Here is a 17,526-nt window from a genome sequence, read left to right as displayed (position 1 = left end):
TTTTTACTCAGAGAGAGCACGTGTGTGCATGGGAACTGGGGAGGGGCAGAGGGGGAGAGAGAGAAAATCCCAAGCAGACTCCCTGCTGAGTATGGAGCCCCATGTGGGGTTCGATTTTGCCACCCCGAGATCATCACCTGAGCCAAAATCAAGAGTCAGACACCCAACCGCTGAGCCCCTCAGGTGCCCCCACATACATGCTTTTCAGGCCGCAAGGGCCCTTTCTCTTCATTCTTCTGGATAGAAAGACAGACTCTCTCAGAGTTTGGGCTCCCTGTGGTTCCACTGTGGAGCTCTGCAACTGGGCTCATCTTGAGGCAAGGCCCGAATTAAAAAAGGAAAAATAGGGACAGTCATGAGGATTCCTCCTCATACTCTTCAGTTCACAGGGACCCTTTTTTCTAATCCTCTGGCTGCAAAGACAGGGATTCTCATTGCACAGTCCTGCAACTGGGGACACCTTGGGTTAGTGCTGAGAGAGAAACAGGGAGAATTTCAAGACAAAGTAAAATGGGAAACTCTCCCTCCCCCTTACAGGTGGCTTCTTCAAGTTTTGACTCCCTCTCCCAGTCTGCTGTTTACTTTTCAGGTCTCAGTTAGTGGCTTTTTTGTATTTATCCTGCATTTTTACTTATATTTCATGAGTGAGATAGGTGCGAGGGGGCCTGATGTCACCTTGGCCGCAGCAGAAGTCCACGTTTGATACATATTATATTTTATAATCCTTTCTCAGAAACTAACCATCACTGGGGCTCAGAGTCAGGGGTGGTTAAGGGCTGGAGATCACAGGGAGAGGGAAGAAGTATGAGAGGAACGCATCTGGGGAGTGTGAGATCTAAGGCATTCTTGCTGTTGCCAACTTGGTTAGAGACTCCATTTCTTTTCTTCTCAGGTTTCCGTGGGACTGTGTCTAGCTCTAATGTAGACGTGCATGAAATGAAGATTGGTCCCGTCATCCTCCAGGTGGCCTTTGGAGATATCACCAAAGAAGAGGCTGATGTGATTGTAAATTCAACATCGAAAGCATTTAATCTCAAAGCAGGTACTTTACTTGCAGGATTTGAGTAGTGTAATAGTCAACTGTCCTACAGTTACTGTAGCCAAACTGGTTTCTACAACTTTGGCTTATTAATATTAATAATTTTAAAATTATTTTGACATGGTTTCTAATAATTGGTAACAGATAATTTATAAATTTTTCTTCTTTCTTATCAGAAATATCCAGGTTATATGATTTCTTTGATGATTAGGAAAGCTTTTTAGATAATGAGGCAATCATTCTGTATGGGTCTGTCCCATCGTACATCCAGATGTACTATTCTGATTTTTTTCAGTTCACGTTTGTAACCCTCTTGCTTTTCTCCTGTAGGGGTGTCCAAAGCGATTCTAGAATGCGCCGGACAAAATGTGGAAATGGCATGTTCTCGCCTAGGTAAGGCACAATACTATTTTTTGGTTCAAAATTGTAAGTGAAAGGCTGAATATGGGAGACTTTGGAGAGGCTGGGGAGAGTCTTGGGATTGGGGAGACAACATACTAATCTTAAAAATCATACATTTGACCAAAGAATTCTAATCATAGAGAATTAGAAGTGAAAAGTAATCTCACACTTAAAAAGAGAAGATAAGAAAGATTCCTCAAAGGCCGTATTTTATGAGTGTCTTTTCACAGAAAAGCTTTATATGCCAAACCAAACATTTTGCTTTCTAAACAATCAAAGAATGAGTTCAGTATCTAAGTTTGCATCTCTCTGTCTTGTGTTTCCCAGCTCAAAAGGGCAACAATGATTATATAGTTACTGAAGGTGGATTATTGAGGTGCAAGAATATTGTTCACGTCATTGGTGGAAATGATGTCAAGAAATCGATCTCCTTTGTTTTGCAAGAGTGTGAAAAACGGAATTACTCATCCATTTGCCTCCCAGCCATTGGGACAGGTTTGTAACCTCTGGCTGTCAAGGTGGCCCCCCTTGCCTTCAGTCTGGTGCTGACTGTTAATATAGTCACTGCAGAGTAAAGGGGGCTCCTTACCCCATGGGAGCCCCTAAGGGAGTAAGCAAAGACTGTGGGTGGTTTAAGTAAGAAGAAAAAACAAAGAAAACTGAAGATAGTGTTGAATATTAGAGTGATATTTGGTCTGTACTATAGGAAAGAAGAGAGAGGAAAGGAGGGAAGAGAAAGAAAGCCCACCATCTCTCCTTCTCTTTCCTGTTTCTTTTTTTTCTGTCCCCTACATTATTTAGTCTTTAACTCCCTCCTCCTTCCCTTCGCCATGGAGAACATCAGAGCATTGGCTTGTACCTCCTAGTAGCTGACTCTGAGATGAGTATTCCTGGCCTTCTTCTCACACCTCTTGCACAGTTGGCTGTGTGAGTTGGCCTTAGGCCATCTCTGCACAGAAGGCTCTCAGTCACCAGAGCCTAATGGGTTCTGGTTCTAATGGGTCAGAAATTCAACTCCAACTTTCCTCTTTTCAGTCTACTTGCGTCTTTTGTTTTCCTTAAACTACAAATAGCTGTGTAAGTCTTCATATATAAGGATGGTGCTTTGGGTTTGTCATTAGTGAGGTGATGCTCTTTGAGTTCTTTCCCTAGGAATCTGAGTCATGGGCATTGGTTAGGAATTTCTGCTTGGTTTCCCTTCAGAGAGCTGGTCAGGGGAGCGAATACTCTCAGACTTGAAGTGGAATGTAGTTCACTGGTCCCAGAGAGAGAGCACTCAGCACTGGATTGGTGATGCCATTGCGCAGGAATCGGCTTGGGTGTCTCACACTGGCATTCTAGGCCCTCCAAAAGCTTAGCCTCAGTGCACTTAACCAGCCTTGTCACTTCCCGAGCCTTCTTCTAGTCCTCTGTTATTTTAATTTCTGTAATTCTCTAAAATTCCTCTTAATGTTCCCACATGGAAAGCTACATCCACTTTATTACTTTTCTATTTCTGGAAGTACAATTTATAGTCCCTGTATGTTTTCATTCCCCTTGTGGTATTATCCAGCTTGGCGGTTTAGCCAACTTGTCTGTCTGCCAGTTTGTCTGTCTGTCTGTCTCTATCTTTTATGAACACCCACTAATGACTCACCAGTCTCTGTCTCCACTGATTTTTTTTTTCTGAGCTCTGGTCTTGTGTTTCTACATAAACTTTATTTGGGCCAAGAAATCAGGCAACCCAAGGATGACACAGACCATCCCAAGAAAAAACAAGGAAATGAGGCAGTTTTAGTTTTGTATGAATATATACACATGTTTGAGTGCTTCTGGGTTCCTGCAAACCTGTTTTTTCTTCCACTGACCTGGTTGCGTTGCCGGTCTGCACAAATCAAGATTGGTGGACTCTCCTTGCTTGTCATCTTTACTAATCCCTGTCACCACTTGAGCTGGTCCTTAGACTAACCAATGGGGGTGCTTTCTCCTTCAGTGGTGTTTATGAGTTGACTTGGTACTGCGATTGAGATGGCTTCTGGCACTCAAAGAAGCCCTTTCCCTGGCTACTTACAGACACCTGCCTAGGGGGAGAGAGTGGGTGGTCAGCAATACTTGCAAGCACTTCAAGTTCAATGCAGACTATGAACTCTAGTTCATTGTCTTCTCCCCCAAACTTTCCCATCCTCTTATATCCCTGATCATGTTAAAAGCATCACTTTCTACCTAGAATCCTTGACTCTACCTCCTTGATCACTCCTATGTTCATTAGCTTATTAACTAATTTGATTAAATATTTCCCGAGTGCCTGCCATGTGCCAGGCACTGTGCTTAGGCACTGGGGACAGAAAGATGACTAAGGAGAGGGTCTAGTCCCCAGGGAGCCCCTAGCCTACTGTGAGAGACGGACATGTAAACAACTGCAGCACAGCACGACTCGGGGTGTGCACAGCACGACTCGGGGTGTACGCAGCAAGCTGTGTGGGTGGCAAAAAGGGGAACAAAGGGTCAAAGATAAACCCAGTTGGACACCAGGTCCTGCTGACTTCACTTCCCAACCATCTTCTCAGTCCCTATACCAGGCTCTTCATTCTGGCCTCTTCTCTTTGTTCAGCTCTTGTCTTTTGCCTACACTTTTATTATAGCCTCCTATCTAGACCTGGGCTCCCTGCCCCAGTGCCTCCTCCACCTACCCCCTCCTCCCGGATTTATCTAAAAAAAAAAAAAAATCTCAAAACCAGATCTTTTCCCCTGAGTACACCAGGCTGAACACATCACGCCCCTGTTACATAGTTCTGTCTGGCCTAGCCTTTTCCTCAGTTTCTCATACTTTGCCTGTTGAATACCTCTTCATGCCCATATATCACATCCTCTGTGTTCTAAGTGACTAGATGAGAGCTCGCCCATGATGGGACACAGTAAATGTTGAGAGTGAATGAATGTATCTGAGCTCTCCCATTTAAATTCTTCCAAAAATCGTGAGATAATCATAGCTGTGCAAGGGCAGTTTGTCTCTTTTCCTGATCATCTAATCCAAAAAACTGAAGAAACCCTCTTGTCCAGTTTTGTATGGGGTTTGTCTACATTCCCACAAGTGTCTACATAGCCAGGCCAAAGTGGTCTGCTCTCATTTCTCATTGCAGTAGCGGTGGACACCATCAACAGGGAAAATCCGAGCGGGCTATTAGTCTATCACACCAGGGTGGCCAGGGAACTTTTGCACTGCTCCCCATTGTGATTTGCCAGCTGCCATTTATTTGTACGTGACTACTTCCATGGCTTTTCATGGGACTTTTCAAGGGATTTTTCATGATCTTACCTAGGCAGTAGGCTTGAGAAACAAGATATGGAATATGCTGGGGAAAGAAAAAGACTTCCTCTGGTGGCCACCTTGAGCCCAGCAAATCAGCTAAAATCTCACTGAGTATGCTAGAAAAGACTTCCTAGAGGCTTATGGATAACTGGTGTGCAAAGAATTATAGATTATAACAGATAACTTACAGCTCCAGGTGCCTTACAAAATCCACGTAGCTTGAATCAGGTCCCCAAAGACATCTGAAAGAATAAGGATACATGCATCTAGTCAGATGATTATGAACAAAAAAGAAAAAATATTGTTCTTTTTAAAGAGCATGAGATTTCAACATTTATTAGCATCTTTTGCTTTTTATGGACCTTTTGAGGACATGAATGAGCCAAAAAAGGTTAATTTTGCTTTGTAACACAGAGGAACACAGTGAGCTAGGGTCAACTCGACAGAGGAGGTATGAACATCAGATACCAAAAGTGAGATCTCTGCGTCCTTTGTTCCCTGTTGGGCTATTGCTTCCTGACATCCTGGAAAAGCAGCTCCCTGGTGCATCTGGGACCTCAAAAGTGTTTGCTCATGCATTGTTAGAAAAGCCCATGATGATGAAAGAGTTGGGCAGTGGCATTCATTCTGTGAGGACTGGAATCCCCAAATTATTTCTCAGCCTGCCCAGTTGGGTCTCCCCCCACCCCCGTTTTTATTATCTGCCTTTCCAGGAAATGCCCAGAAAGATCCAGATAAGGTTGCTGATGCCATAATTGATACCATCGAAGACTTTATCCAGAAAGGAATGCTTCAGTCTGTGAAAAAAGTTAAAGTTGTTATCTTTCTGCCTCACCTCCTGGATGTGTTTTGTGACAGCATGAAAAAAAGAGAAGCATCTCTGGCTTCTCCCCAGCCATCTCTGAAGTCTAAATTGACATGTGAGTTGACCACTTTTATGAGATGCATATTCCTAATATTGATGTCACATGAGAAATAGTTAATCTTTAACAAATTGTCAGAAAGAGAAATTAAGAAAACAATCCCATTTACAATTCTATCAAAAAGAATGAAATACCTAGGAATAAATTTAACCAAGAAGGTAAAAGACCTGACTCTGAAAACTATGAGACACTAATGAAAGAAATTGAAGATGACACAAATGGAAAAATATACGATGCTTATGGGTTGGAAGAACTAATATTGTTAAAATGTCCATGCTACCCCAAGCAATCTACCGATCCAGTGCAATCTCTATCAAAATTCCAATGCCATTTTTCACAGAAATAGAAAAAAGAATCTTAAATTTGACCCACAAAAAACCCCTAATAACTAAAGCAATCTTGAGAAAGAAGAACAAAGCTAGAGGCATCACGCTTCCTGATTTCAAACTACATGACAAAGCTATAGTAGTCAAAACAGTATGGTATTGGCATAAAAACAAATAGATTAACAGGACACAATAGAGAACCCAGAAATAAATCCATGAATATTCAGATCTTCCTTCACTTACAATGGGGTTACATCCTGATAAACCCTACTGTAAGTTGAAAATTTCGTTAGTCAAAAATGCATTTGACACATCTGACCTACTGACCATCATAGTTCAGCCTAGACTACCTTAAACGTGCTCAAAACACATTAGCGACAGTTGGGTGAACTCATCTAACACAAAGCCTCCTTTACAATAAAGTGTGGAATATCTCATGTACTTTATTGAATACTATAATGACAGTGAAAACAGATGGCTTTGTGGGTACAGAATGGTTGGAAGCGTATTGGTTGTTTATCCTTGTGATCGCCTGGCTGACTGGGAGCGGCGGCTCGCTGCCACTGTCCAGCATCACAAGAGAGTATGGCAGCATATATTACTAGCTCAGGAAAAGATCAAAATTCATAATTCAAAGCACAGTTTCTACTGAATGTGTATCATATTTATACTATCATAAAGTCAAAAGATCGTAAGTTGAACCATTCTAATTTACAACAAAGGAGCCATGAATATACAATGGGGAAAGGAGAGTCTCTTCAATAAATAGTGTTTGGGTGCTTGCTTCGGCAGCACCAATACTGAAATAAATAGTGCTGGGAAAACTGAACAGCCACATGCAAAAGAATGAAACGGGACCACTATCCTACACCATACACAAAAATCCACTCACAACGGATTAAAGATCTGAAACCATAACACTTCTAGAAGAAAACATAGGGAGCAAGCTCCTAGACATCAGTCTTGGCAATGATTTCTTTTTTTATTTGACACCAAAGCACAGAGAGCAAAAGCAAAATAAACACGTGGGACTACCTCAAACTAAAAAGCTTTTGCATGGCAAAGAAAACCATCAACAAAATGAAGAGGCAACCTATGGGATGGGAGAAAATATTTGTAACTAATACATCAAATAGGGGTTAATAAACAAAGGGGTTAATATATAAAGAACTCATTCAACTCAATAGGAGAAAACAAATAATCTGATTTAAAAATGGGCAGAGGATCTGAGTAGACATTTTTCTAAGGAAGACATATAGAGACGGCCAACAGACATATAAAGAGGTGCTCAACATCACTAATCATCGGGGAATGCAAATCATAAACATAAAGGCATATCACCTCACCTGATAGAATGGCTGTTATCAAAAAGACAAGAAATAACACGTGTTGGTGAGGATGTGGAGAAAAGGAACACTCTTGCACTATTGGGGGGGATGTAAACTGGTGCAGCCACTGTTGAAAACAGTATGGAGGTTCCTCAAAAAATGAGAAATAGAACTATCATATGATCTAGAAATTCCATTTCTGAGTATTTATCTTAAGTTAATAATAAAAGAAACTATCTCAAAAAGATATCTGTACCCCCATATTCATTGCAGTAGTATTTACAAAACCAAGACATGGAAAAACCTAAGTGTCCACCAACAAATGAATGGATAAAGAAAATGTGGTGTGTGTATACACACACACACACACACGAAACATGTATGTGTGTATTATACACATGCACACAATGCAGTATCATTCAGCCATAAAAAAGAATCCAGCCATTTGTGGTAACATGGATGGACCTAGAGGGTATTATGCTAAGTGAAACAAGACAGAGAAAGACAAATACTGTATGATCTCACTTATACGTGGAATTTTAAAACACAAACAAACTCATAGACACAGAGAACAGATTGGTGGTTGCCAGAGGCAGCAGGGGGTGGAGTGGGGGATGAGGATGGGTGAAATGGGTGAAGGGGGGTCAAAAGGTACAAACTGTCAGTTATAAGATAAATAAGTCCTGGAGATGTAATGTATAGCATGGTGACAGAGAGAGAGAGAGAGAAACAGCTAATCTTCCTTTCTTTTCTTTTTTAGGCTCCCCAAGTCAGTCTCCACAAAAGCAGAATCGTTTGGTTTTGAAAAAGAAAACAGAATCAGCAAGTTTTCAGGTGTGTGGTGAAAATGTAAAATGTATAAAAAACGTTGTCTCCTGGATACAGGATCTGATTACAAAGGAACTGTGTCCTTACACCAACGAAGATGAGTGTCTCAAAGATTTTAATGAAAAAGAATATCAGAAATTGAATGAGCTGCAGGAGAACTTAAATATTGCCATTTGCTTGGACAGTAAAAGACCTTTGATTGAGGTTTTCGGGATTGGCAAAGATCTGACACAGGCTAGAAATGTAATTGAGGAAATGATCAAGAGAATTAGATTGGCCAAAGAACAGAAATCCCAGGCAGAGTTAATCAGTGAATTTATAGAATGGCAATATTACAACAATAGGACTTTCCATAGTTTTGACAAAATAACAAATCTGCAATTGGAGGATGCAAGGAAGGCAAAGAAAGGGAGAACTGTTGTCAAAATTAATCATCAGAGCTACACAGTGGACCTGAGCACAAACACTGCTACAGATGCGAAAGGACACAGTTTACCTGTTCAGCGCCTCACGAAATCTGAAGGTGAGTCCGACTGTGTGCTTGTTATCCATTGTCTTACACCTCCTTTGGACGGAACACTATTTTGTACGTATATCAAAACTGTATTCAAGTAGTTAAAATTGAAGGAACTCTTATGGAATGAAATAGGAAACTTGTTCTCTAAGCTAAGGAGCTTACGTTACGGCCGGGGAGATGTAGCCTGGTGCACGCAACAGCCTGAGGGTGACCTCAACGGTGACTAGACCCGAACCTTGCATTTGTTCCTGTCCCAGTTTATATGCTTCCCAGAGCCAGTTCTGCTGTGGAGGTAATGGCTGCTTCAGTCAGGAGAGGGAAAGCCCTGGGCTTTAAAGAAAAGTGGCCCAAGTTTTCTAGAACAAAAGAAGACAGCCTGGTCAGCGTGGACACCCTCTGTGTCCATGACTGATAACCCAGGGAAGATTGGGAGCCTGTAGGATCTTGTCCCAGAATTTACTTCCTCTCCTGCCCTGCACATAAGGTTTCCTTAATGGGCGCACCAGGAAGCAGCCTTCAAATTCTCTGACTGGTTCTGCTCCCCATGAAGGGAATGCTTGTGCTGTGTAGGTAGCCATTCCTGCCTTTGACCCACACGGGTCCTCCACAGGAGACCAGAAAGCTGGCTTCCGGTACGTTACCTTCATCTCTTGTGAGATCCGTGTGAGTGAATTCTTCAGACTCCGCGCAACCCTAGGGAAATGACAAATAAGCATAATATTCGGTTTAGCCGAAGGGAGGACAGAGCTGCCGCCACAGCCCGCCACAGAGCCAAACCTGCCGTGCACCCAACTCTTAAGGGTGCGCGGAAGGATAACGAAAGAATAGATGTGGAGGGCCTTGTGGTGGTGAGGAGTTCTGGCAAAAGTCCACACTGTTGCAGGGAAATAATTGACTGCTAACTATTAAATTACGACAGATTAGGGACCGAACAGCATATGCAGCTGAGTTATACCAACAATTCTCAAATCTGAGCCTGATCGGAGCTTGTTAAGATGCAGGCACCCAGGTCCCACCCCTCAGAGAGTTCGAGTCAGTAGATCTTCGGGGTTTTTCCTTAACAAGCATTACGGTGGGTTCTGATGTAGGTTGTCTGAGGGCCACACTTTGAAAAACATTCTCCTAGAAAGACAAGGAACTTCTTGAACACGCTGAGTCAGGAGATTGTGAAGTAAGAACGCAGATGATACTCAGTTCTTCAAAGCATCCCAGGAACGCGCAGATGGGCCTTCCCAGGGGCGTGGGAGTCCTCAAATGTCCTCTTTGCAGTTAAGATCCCTGAGCACTGGAGTGACATGAAGCAGCAGGATGTCTGTGTGGTTGAGCTACAGCCTGGTCATGCAGAATATAACACAGTGGCAAGCAAGTTTAATCAGACCTGCTCACGCTTCCGCATACAGAAGGTAAGCCTTCTGCTGACATGGAGTTTCTTAACGGTGGAAATAAGTGGTACCATGGTCCTGGATAAATACATAAATACATTTGCATTCATTTTCCATCTCTTTTTCTCCCCCCCCCCCCGAATTATTCTACGGTCATCAGATTTTAGATTGTAGCTTCTACTCCTGTCACCATCATACAGACACATTAAGTTTGAGATCGTGTCAGTTATTACAATATAATACTAGACTGCAGTATGATATTAGAATACTAAAACCAGGTATTGACTCAGGGAGGAGCTCGTTAGTTGTGATCTTGAAGAAACAGCTGGTAGAAGTCTTCCCAAGAGGAAGAAATCTTTCCCCAAAGAGGAAGGAAAGAGGAACATCCCCAAGAAAAAGGGAAATTCTCTTCCTCCCCAAGGAGAAGCCACGCGGTAGTGGACCCGTGGAGGCTGCTGGCAGCAAGAGCTGCAGCTCCAAGGAAAAGGAAGAGTTCCAAAAGCCAGCCCAGGAGGATTAAAATCGACATTCCCCCACCCAGCCCTCGAAAACGAATTCACAACACTCCCTGAAGCAACGTAATAAAAATACAAAGACACAGCTTCAGGGTTGATTTGACAACGAGCGAACACCACAAAGAGACACGCAGAGGTCCTCAGATCAGGATTGCGTGCTCCTGCCTGCCATTCACAGATCAACAGTGCTTGCGCCCGGGATGAATCCAACAGTCCTTTCCTTGTTCATCCCCCTTATTTTGGCACCTTCCACTTAAAAAAAAAAAAAAGATTTACTTATTTATTTGAGAGAGAGAGCACACAATCTCAGGCAGACCCTCCGCTGAGCGCAGAGCCCAACACGAAGCTCGGTTCCGCGACCCTGAGATCATGACCGGAGACCTGAGCCGAAATCGAGAGTTGGGCACTGAACTGACTGAGCCATGCAGGCACCCCCTGGCACCTTCCCCTTTTAAACATCGCTATTGCTCTTTGAGATTATGTTCCCATTTGACCTCTGTGGCAATATTCCATTAATTCTTTCTTCCTTAACTAATTTTCCTTTCGTTATCCCTGTTATTTATTTCTCCTCCAAACCCTTAATCCTAGGTTTACTCATAGGATTTATATTTTGGTCTTCTGTCTCTGCCCTTCACTGGGAACAGTTTTGACCCCTCTTGGCTTCAGCTGTTATTTCAATGTTGATAGCTCCCAAATCAACATCACTAACCTGGATCTTTGATCAAGCTTTACAACACATTCCCAGTGACCTAAAAAAAATCTCTGCTTGCATATCCATCTGCTAAATCAATTTCCCTAAACCTCACCTATCATCTCACCATTTCCTTTTCCTTCCCCACTTCTGTCCTTGGTCCACCACTTTCTGAGTAAAGCTAGAGATCTTCGGGTGCTTTCCCTTCATCCGTCATAACGAGTCTGCCAATAAGGCCTGCATTTTCTTTCTTTGCAAACTTTTTCTTACTCCTGATTTCTGCCACCACTCTGTTTATTCACTTAGTTAAGCACACAATAACTTTTAAAAAATTTGAAGTGTCTTAAAAAGATATGTATCATACCTTCAGATAAAATACATAGATGAAGAAAAATGGACAAAAAAAGGAGGGGAGGAGGGGCGCCTGGGTAGCGCAGTGGTTAAGCATCTGCCTTCGGCTCAGGGCGTGATCCCAGCGTTCTGGGTTCGAGCCCCACATCAGGCTCCTCCACTAAGAGCCTGCCTCTTCCTCTCCCACTCCCCCTGCTTGTGTTCCCTCTCTCGCTGGCTGTCTCTCTCTGTCAAATAAAGAAATAAAATCTTAAAAAAAAAAAAAAGGAGGGGTGGAAAAATAAGGTAATATAGAGGTATTGTCTGTTTACAAAAATATATAACATGAGCTCCTAAATAGTTACTAGAGGACCACAGGTTTGTTTCTGAGCTTCCTAATAGATAAAGCAAAGAAGTAAACACCCAGCCTCAAGATTCATCGTTTCCATAAATCAGAAAGAAAACCATGTGATCACGAGACTCAGCTTTTTGCAGTGCTGAGACTGCTGAGAGATTTATCCTGCGAGTCAGGTGTGCTGGAGAATATCATCAAAATCATCCTCACAATAAATTCAATATCAGATGTTACACCACTGCGTTTATTGTTAATCCCTCAACGTAAGCCATTCGAGCAAAACAGTTCTGAGGTAGCAAGACGATGTGCTTCAATATGCAGCACCCTGGGGAGCTGGTTCTGAGATAACAAATAAGTTTCGTTTCAAATACCAAGCACGGTCATCTGGTAGTGGCTGGCTGGCGCGTTCTGATGAGTCCAGACTGAGCAGGACTGTCCAGTGGACCAGCGATGTCTGCAGGGGGCCCTGGAGGCTTGCCGTGTGTTGGCAAATGGCCAGAGAAATGGTTTCACTACTTTTTTGTAGTGGACCCTTTTTTCAAATAAAATCCTATGTGAAAGTCCAGTGTGTGACACAGATAAAAGTAAAGCTTGGTTATATTTGCAGCACCTCTGTGGAAATCCCTAACAGTATAGAAACGCTAACAGGAAAAATAGGTGGTTGTCACCCTCCATGACTGTTAGGACCTGTGACTAAGATTTTCAACATCCATAAACTTCCACAGAGTTTCAGTAATTTTGCCACATTTGCCTTTTCTCTCTTACTCTCTGGGTTTTTGCTGAAGCATTTGAAAGTAAGTTGCAGAAATCATGACACTCCTGAATATTTTAGCATGTGTCTCCTAAGAACAAAGACGGTCTCCTAAATAACAACACTGCTATCCCATATGAGAAAATTTACAGTAATTCGGTAATACCTAATTGAGTCCATATTCAAATTTCCCCAATTGCTCACTTTCTCATAACTCTCCCCTCTCCAAATGTGGGTTCACACACTGCATTTGGTCATTTTGTCTCCTTTGTCTCTTCCGATCTAGAATAGTAGTCTTGCATTTAAAAAAATCATTTTTCATGATACTGAATTTTTAAATGAGTTTAAACCAGTTGTGTTATAGAATGTCCTACATTCTGGCTCTGTCTTGTCTAGACTTTTTTTTTAAGAACTCAAGCAAGTTTGCTTATAGATTCTAGATTTGTCTGATTCTTCCTGGGTCCTGCTATCCAGGACTCAAGGAATTTCCACCACAACCCTGGAGGCTCCTTCACAAAGAGGATTATCAAAGCATGGACACTATGATCTGCAACCAGATCCTATCCCACCAGGATTCATGACCAACTCCTCCAGCTGGACCAGAGATTAATTTTCATTAACTTCCTTCTGGACTAGACCCTCTAATGCTTCTCCCACCAGTAGAACATGGCCAACCAGGTGAACCAGTGTCCCAGAAGGGCTTAGGAGGAGAGAGGCAAAGGGACCAAGAGAGGGAGACAGCAAGCAGAGAAGTCATCGAACTGAAGATAAAAAGTAGGAGTTGGGGAGACTTGGTCGGCCAACTTCATATAACGAGGACTTAAGACCCTAAGCACTGTTTGCTCTCATGTGGTGCATTACAAGATGTTAAAAAAAAATGAAATTAACATTCTTCCCAAGGTCTGTTTTTGTGAAACACTGGATCTAAAAAGATTTCTGATGCAGAAAGATGCCACATGGCATGGAATTTGTTATTTTAATTTTTATTTATACAAAATAGTGGTCATATCTTTATCTTGCCAAAGGCTCTTGGCTCCGACAGGATATTTCTCCTTGTTGATTTGCAGATTGAGAGGATCCAGAATCCAGATCTCTGGAATTGCTACCAAACAAAGAAGAAAACCATGGATGCCAAGAACGGGCATAAAAACAATGAGAAGCAGCTCTTCCATGGGACAGATGCTGACTCAGTGCCACATGTCAACCGAAATGGCTTTAACCGTAGTTATGCTGGAAAGAATGGTAAGGAAGCAAGTAATCTGGCTGCTCAGAATGGGGTGTTAGCTGTGAGAACCCAAACTGGCGAGGGACAGTGTGGACTGACTGCACTGTGTTACTTCATGGTTGGTGCCTATGCTGTGGCCAGAGGTTCAAGGTTGGGCTCATTAAGTTTCATCCCAGAAGGACTGACTGGCCCTCTGGGATGGAGGAATGACTTTTTTTTTTTTTTTTTAAAGATTTTATTTATTTATTCATTCGACAGAGATAGAGACAGCCAGCGAGAGAGGGAACACAAGCAGGGGGAGTGGGAGAGGAAGAAGCAGGCTCATAGCAGAAGAGCCTGATGTGGGGCTCGATCCCAGAACGCCGGGATCACGCCCTGAGCCGAAGGCAGACGCTTAACCGCTGTGCCACCCAGGCGCCCCTTTTAAAAAAATTAAAAACACATGAAAAAAATTTTTAAGAGGCTTTGGAGAGAAGAACTGAACATTATTTTAACATTATTTGACATATTGGGTCAACACATCAGATTATAGACTACATTGAACTTCCTTTTTTTAAAAAAATATTTTATTTATTCATTAGAGAGAGAGAGACAGGGAGAGCACAAGCAGGGGGAGAGACAGAGGGAGAGGGAGAAGCAGACTCCCCACTGAGCAGGGAGCCCGACGTGGGGCTCAATCCCAGCTGGAGGTCATGACCCGAGCTGAAGGCAGATGCTGAACCACCTGAGGCACCCAGGCGCCCCTAAATTGAACTTCTTAAAAATGTTTTTTCTCTTCACAGGTGCGACATATGGTAAAGGAACATATTTTGCCGTCGACGCCCATTATTCTGCCAATGATACATACTCCAAACGAGACAGAAATGGGAGAAAGCATATGTATTATGTGCGAGTTCTTACTGGAAGCTACACACGTGGAAATCATGCACTAATTGTGCCTCCTCCAAAGAGCCCTGAAAACCCTACTGACCTGTATGACACTGTCACGGATTGTGTGCACAACCCCCGTCTATTTGTGGTATTTTATGACTACCAGGCTTACCCAGAGTACCTCATTACTTTTACCAATTAACATTCTGGTATCCTTCCCAGAAGACATTGCTCATCTATACGTACCAAGTTATAAAACAAGTTTTAGACGTTTTTTCCTCTTAACGGCATTTTCTGAGACCAAAGGATCCTTGTGACTGAAATCAGACTTTCTTCAGCTTCTCCTTTATTAACTGGAATGAACGTATCTTAAGAGCAATACATTTGAGAATTCAAATCAGATAACTTAGTTACAACTGTGTGTCCACAACCGTGGACAGCCAATCTGTAGAAGGAAAGAACAGGTTTGTATTTTCGGGAAGGAGAGACGACGTTCATCTTAAAGGCAGAGGGCACAGCTCTGCAATTTCAGCTGCTGCTGAAGGAGACAGCTGGTATATCACATCTGGATGCCGTATTCCTGTGAGGAGCACCGTATTCCTGAGTGGGTAGGACTGCTGTTTTTTCCTGCAGCCAGGGATGGTGTCTCTCTCTCTTTTTTTAATCCCTGGGCTGAGGTCTGTGCCTGATGTAAACAGATGCTCCAGAAACATTCCATAAACCAACTAAGAAAGAAAAAGTCTAGTCAGACTCCGACCCAAATAGGAGCCATCTGTTTAACATCCTTGACTTGTCACTTCGCCTTAAATTGAACAGATTCCGTGACAGGGGACTCCGTTCTTCACGAACTGAACCATGACCTGTGGGACAGCTCCAGACTGGCTTCTGTGCCCTGCACGGTTCGGGGGCTGAGGTCTAGCTTGTGGCACATGGGAATTGGGTCCCACGGACTCGTGCAGCACAGGAGTCCTGGCTCCGACTGGTCCTTTTCTGTGTTGACCCCAAATCTGCCTTCATCTAACTTCTGTTGGTCTTAGTTCAGCCCAGTGACAACAGTAGGATACTTTCAGGGTGAAACCCTTCTACTATGTTAAGATCAAGTGAATTCTAATGGTATCGAGTAGCATATTTTGCTTGGCAATCTAGTTTTTGATGATTTTAAAGACTTGTGCCTAAATAAACCAAAGGAATTAAGCAGTCATGTTGCTAATTTGCTAGCTCAGTATCTATTATGTAGGAAAGTGTTGGTTTTTAAAAAAATTTTCCCCAGATAAATTTCAGATTCAGACTATTTATTAAGCACCTCGATTGTACCCAGTCATATAATAGGTGCTTTCACATAGAGTATTTATTTTATTCCTCCGAACAGTCCTGTCCGGTAAGAACTGTATCCCCATTTTGAAGTTGAGGAAACTGATGCTCAGAGTGCAAGAAGCTTCCTTGCCTGGGGTCCCCTAGGTAGCAGCTCTCAGAGACGGAAACCCAATCCTGATTCCTGTGTCACCAAGCCCTTTGCTCTTCCCACTACAGAGCATGGCCTCTAGATTAATGTTACCATTTCAGGAATATCTCAGGTAATCTATGAATTTTCATAGAATTCTCATATTTCCTTGGCTTTTTCCTTCTGGCTTTGGTTTTCCATTACAGTCTCTTCATTTGAAGCTCTGTAGACCAGGAGCCTGGAGCTGATGCCCAGTGCAGATGGTGCACTTGGACACCAGGGGGTGTCGCAGGGAGATTAAAGGTGCTCTTCCTTTGCTGTGAACTACTTGTTTCAAGTACAGGAGGTTGAGGGGGCCACAGTTCTGCTTCATTAACAGACAGACGTCTTGAAATTTTTCTTGCTGTTGCTGGTTTTTTTTTTTTTTAAGATTTATTTTGAGAGAGAGGGAGAGAGAGAAGGGGGAGGGGCAGAGGGAGAGCCTCTCAAGCCGACTCCCGCTGAGTGCAGAGCCTGCCACAGGGCTCGATCCCAAGATCCTAACATCATGACCTGAGCCGAAATCAAGAGTCGGATGCTTACCTCGCTGAGCTACCCAGGCACCACGGTTGCTGGTTTTTTTTTTAAGTGGATCGGCAAAGACTCCTTATTGCTTAGGAGGCCCTGCCCTCTGAGCTCAGGCTTGACAGTGAATGTAAGCTCTCTGATTTGCTCTTGCTCTCCAGTGGTTTGGTTAACTCAGGGCAAAGCTGAATATCAGGTGTACTGCACCAAAATGTAATGATCCAGTCAGTAAATGTTGTAGTTATCCTCATTCTAAAGAAGTATATGTCATTTACCTCCTTTTTGAATAAAATACTTGGAAAATACATTTGGTGGTAAAACTCTTTATCCTTAAGGGCATCTAGATACAGGAGAGCTTGGTGATAAACACAGGCCACTGCTGGTAAGACTACAACTCAACATGAGAACATCAAGGGGTCCTGAGTGTTAATAACATTCAGCGGAAAATCAGAGTAAGGGCCCAGGACAGCTTTGGTTCAGGAAATCTGAAGGGCACACTGACTCCAACAGGAAGCCCCTGCTAAACCAAGCCCACTTCAAGACGGTGAGGGGTCTTGGGGGCTTCCTCTAGGGCCAGAGGGTCTTAAACATTTTTGTTCTTTGTATCACCTTAGGTGTTTGCTGAGCTAGCAAGCTCTGGTCTGTCCTAAAGGAGTCAGGTTCTGTGCTCTAGAGGGGTGCCTACAAATGTGCATTTTCAGCAAGCACCTCAAATGATTCTGTTATCCCGATACTCAGAACCGCCTATGA

At 43.0% G+C, this 17,526-nt stretch overlaps 1 protein-coding gene across 4 annotated transcripts in view; it reads left to right on the top strand.

Moving 5' to 3' along the window:
* The window catches only part of PARP14 (poly(ADP-ribose) polymerase family member 14), a 42,993-nt gene extending 25,910 nt beyond the window's left edge, over positions 1–17,083 (top strand). For 3 of the 4 annotated variants that reach the window (XM_045812590.2, XM_045812586.2, XM_045812588.2), the window contains exons 10-17: positions 893–1,042; positions 1,370–1,432; positions 1,769–1,936; positions 5,444–5,650; positions 8,068–8,658; positions 9,922–10,055; positions 13,744–13,918; positions 14,684–17,083. In XM_045812590.2, coding sequence (XP_045668546.1) covers positions 893–1,042; positions 1,370–1,432; positions 1,769–1,936; positions 5,444–5,650; positions 8,068–8,658; positions 9,922–10,055; positions 13,744–13,918; positions 14,684–14,973 — 1,778 coding nt within the window. In that variant the 3' untranslated portion in view covers positions 14,974–17,083. Of the gene's footprint in view, positions 1–892; positions 1,043–1,369; positions 1,433–1,768; positions 1,937–5,443; positions 5,651–8,067; positions 8,659–9,921; positions 10,056–13,743; positions 13,919–14,683 lie in introns of those variants that run through there. The other variant, XM_045812589.2, reaches the window with a different exon arrangement.
* The last annotated feature ends 443 nt before the right edge of the window (positions 17,084–17,526 follow it).

Source organism: Ursus americanus, chromosome 4 (assembly GCF_024610735.1).
Source record: "Ursus americanus isolate L20-20 chromosome 4, mUrsAme1.1.p, whole genome shotgun sequence".
Lineage (NCBI taxonomy): Eukaryota > Metazoa > Chordata > Mammalia > Carnivora > Ursidae > Ursus > Ursus americanus.
This window is presented reverse-complemented; position numbering and strand designations above follow the sequence as displayed.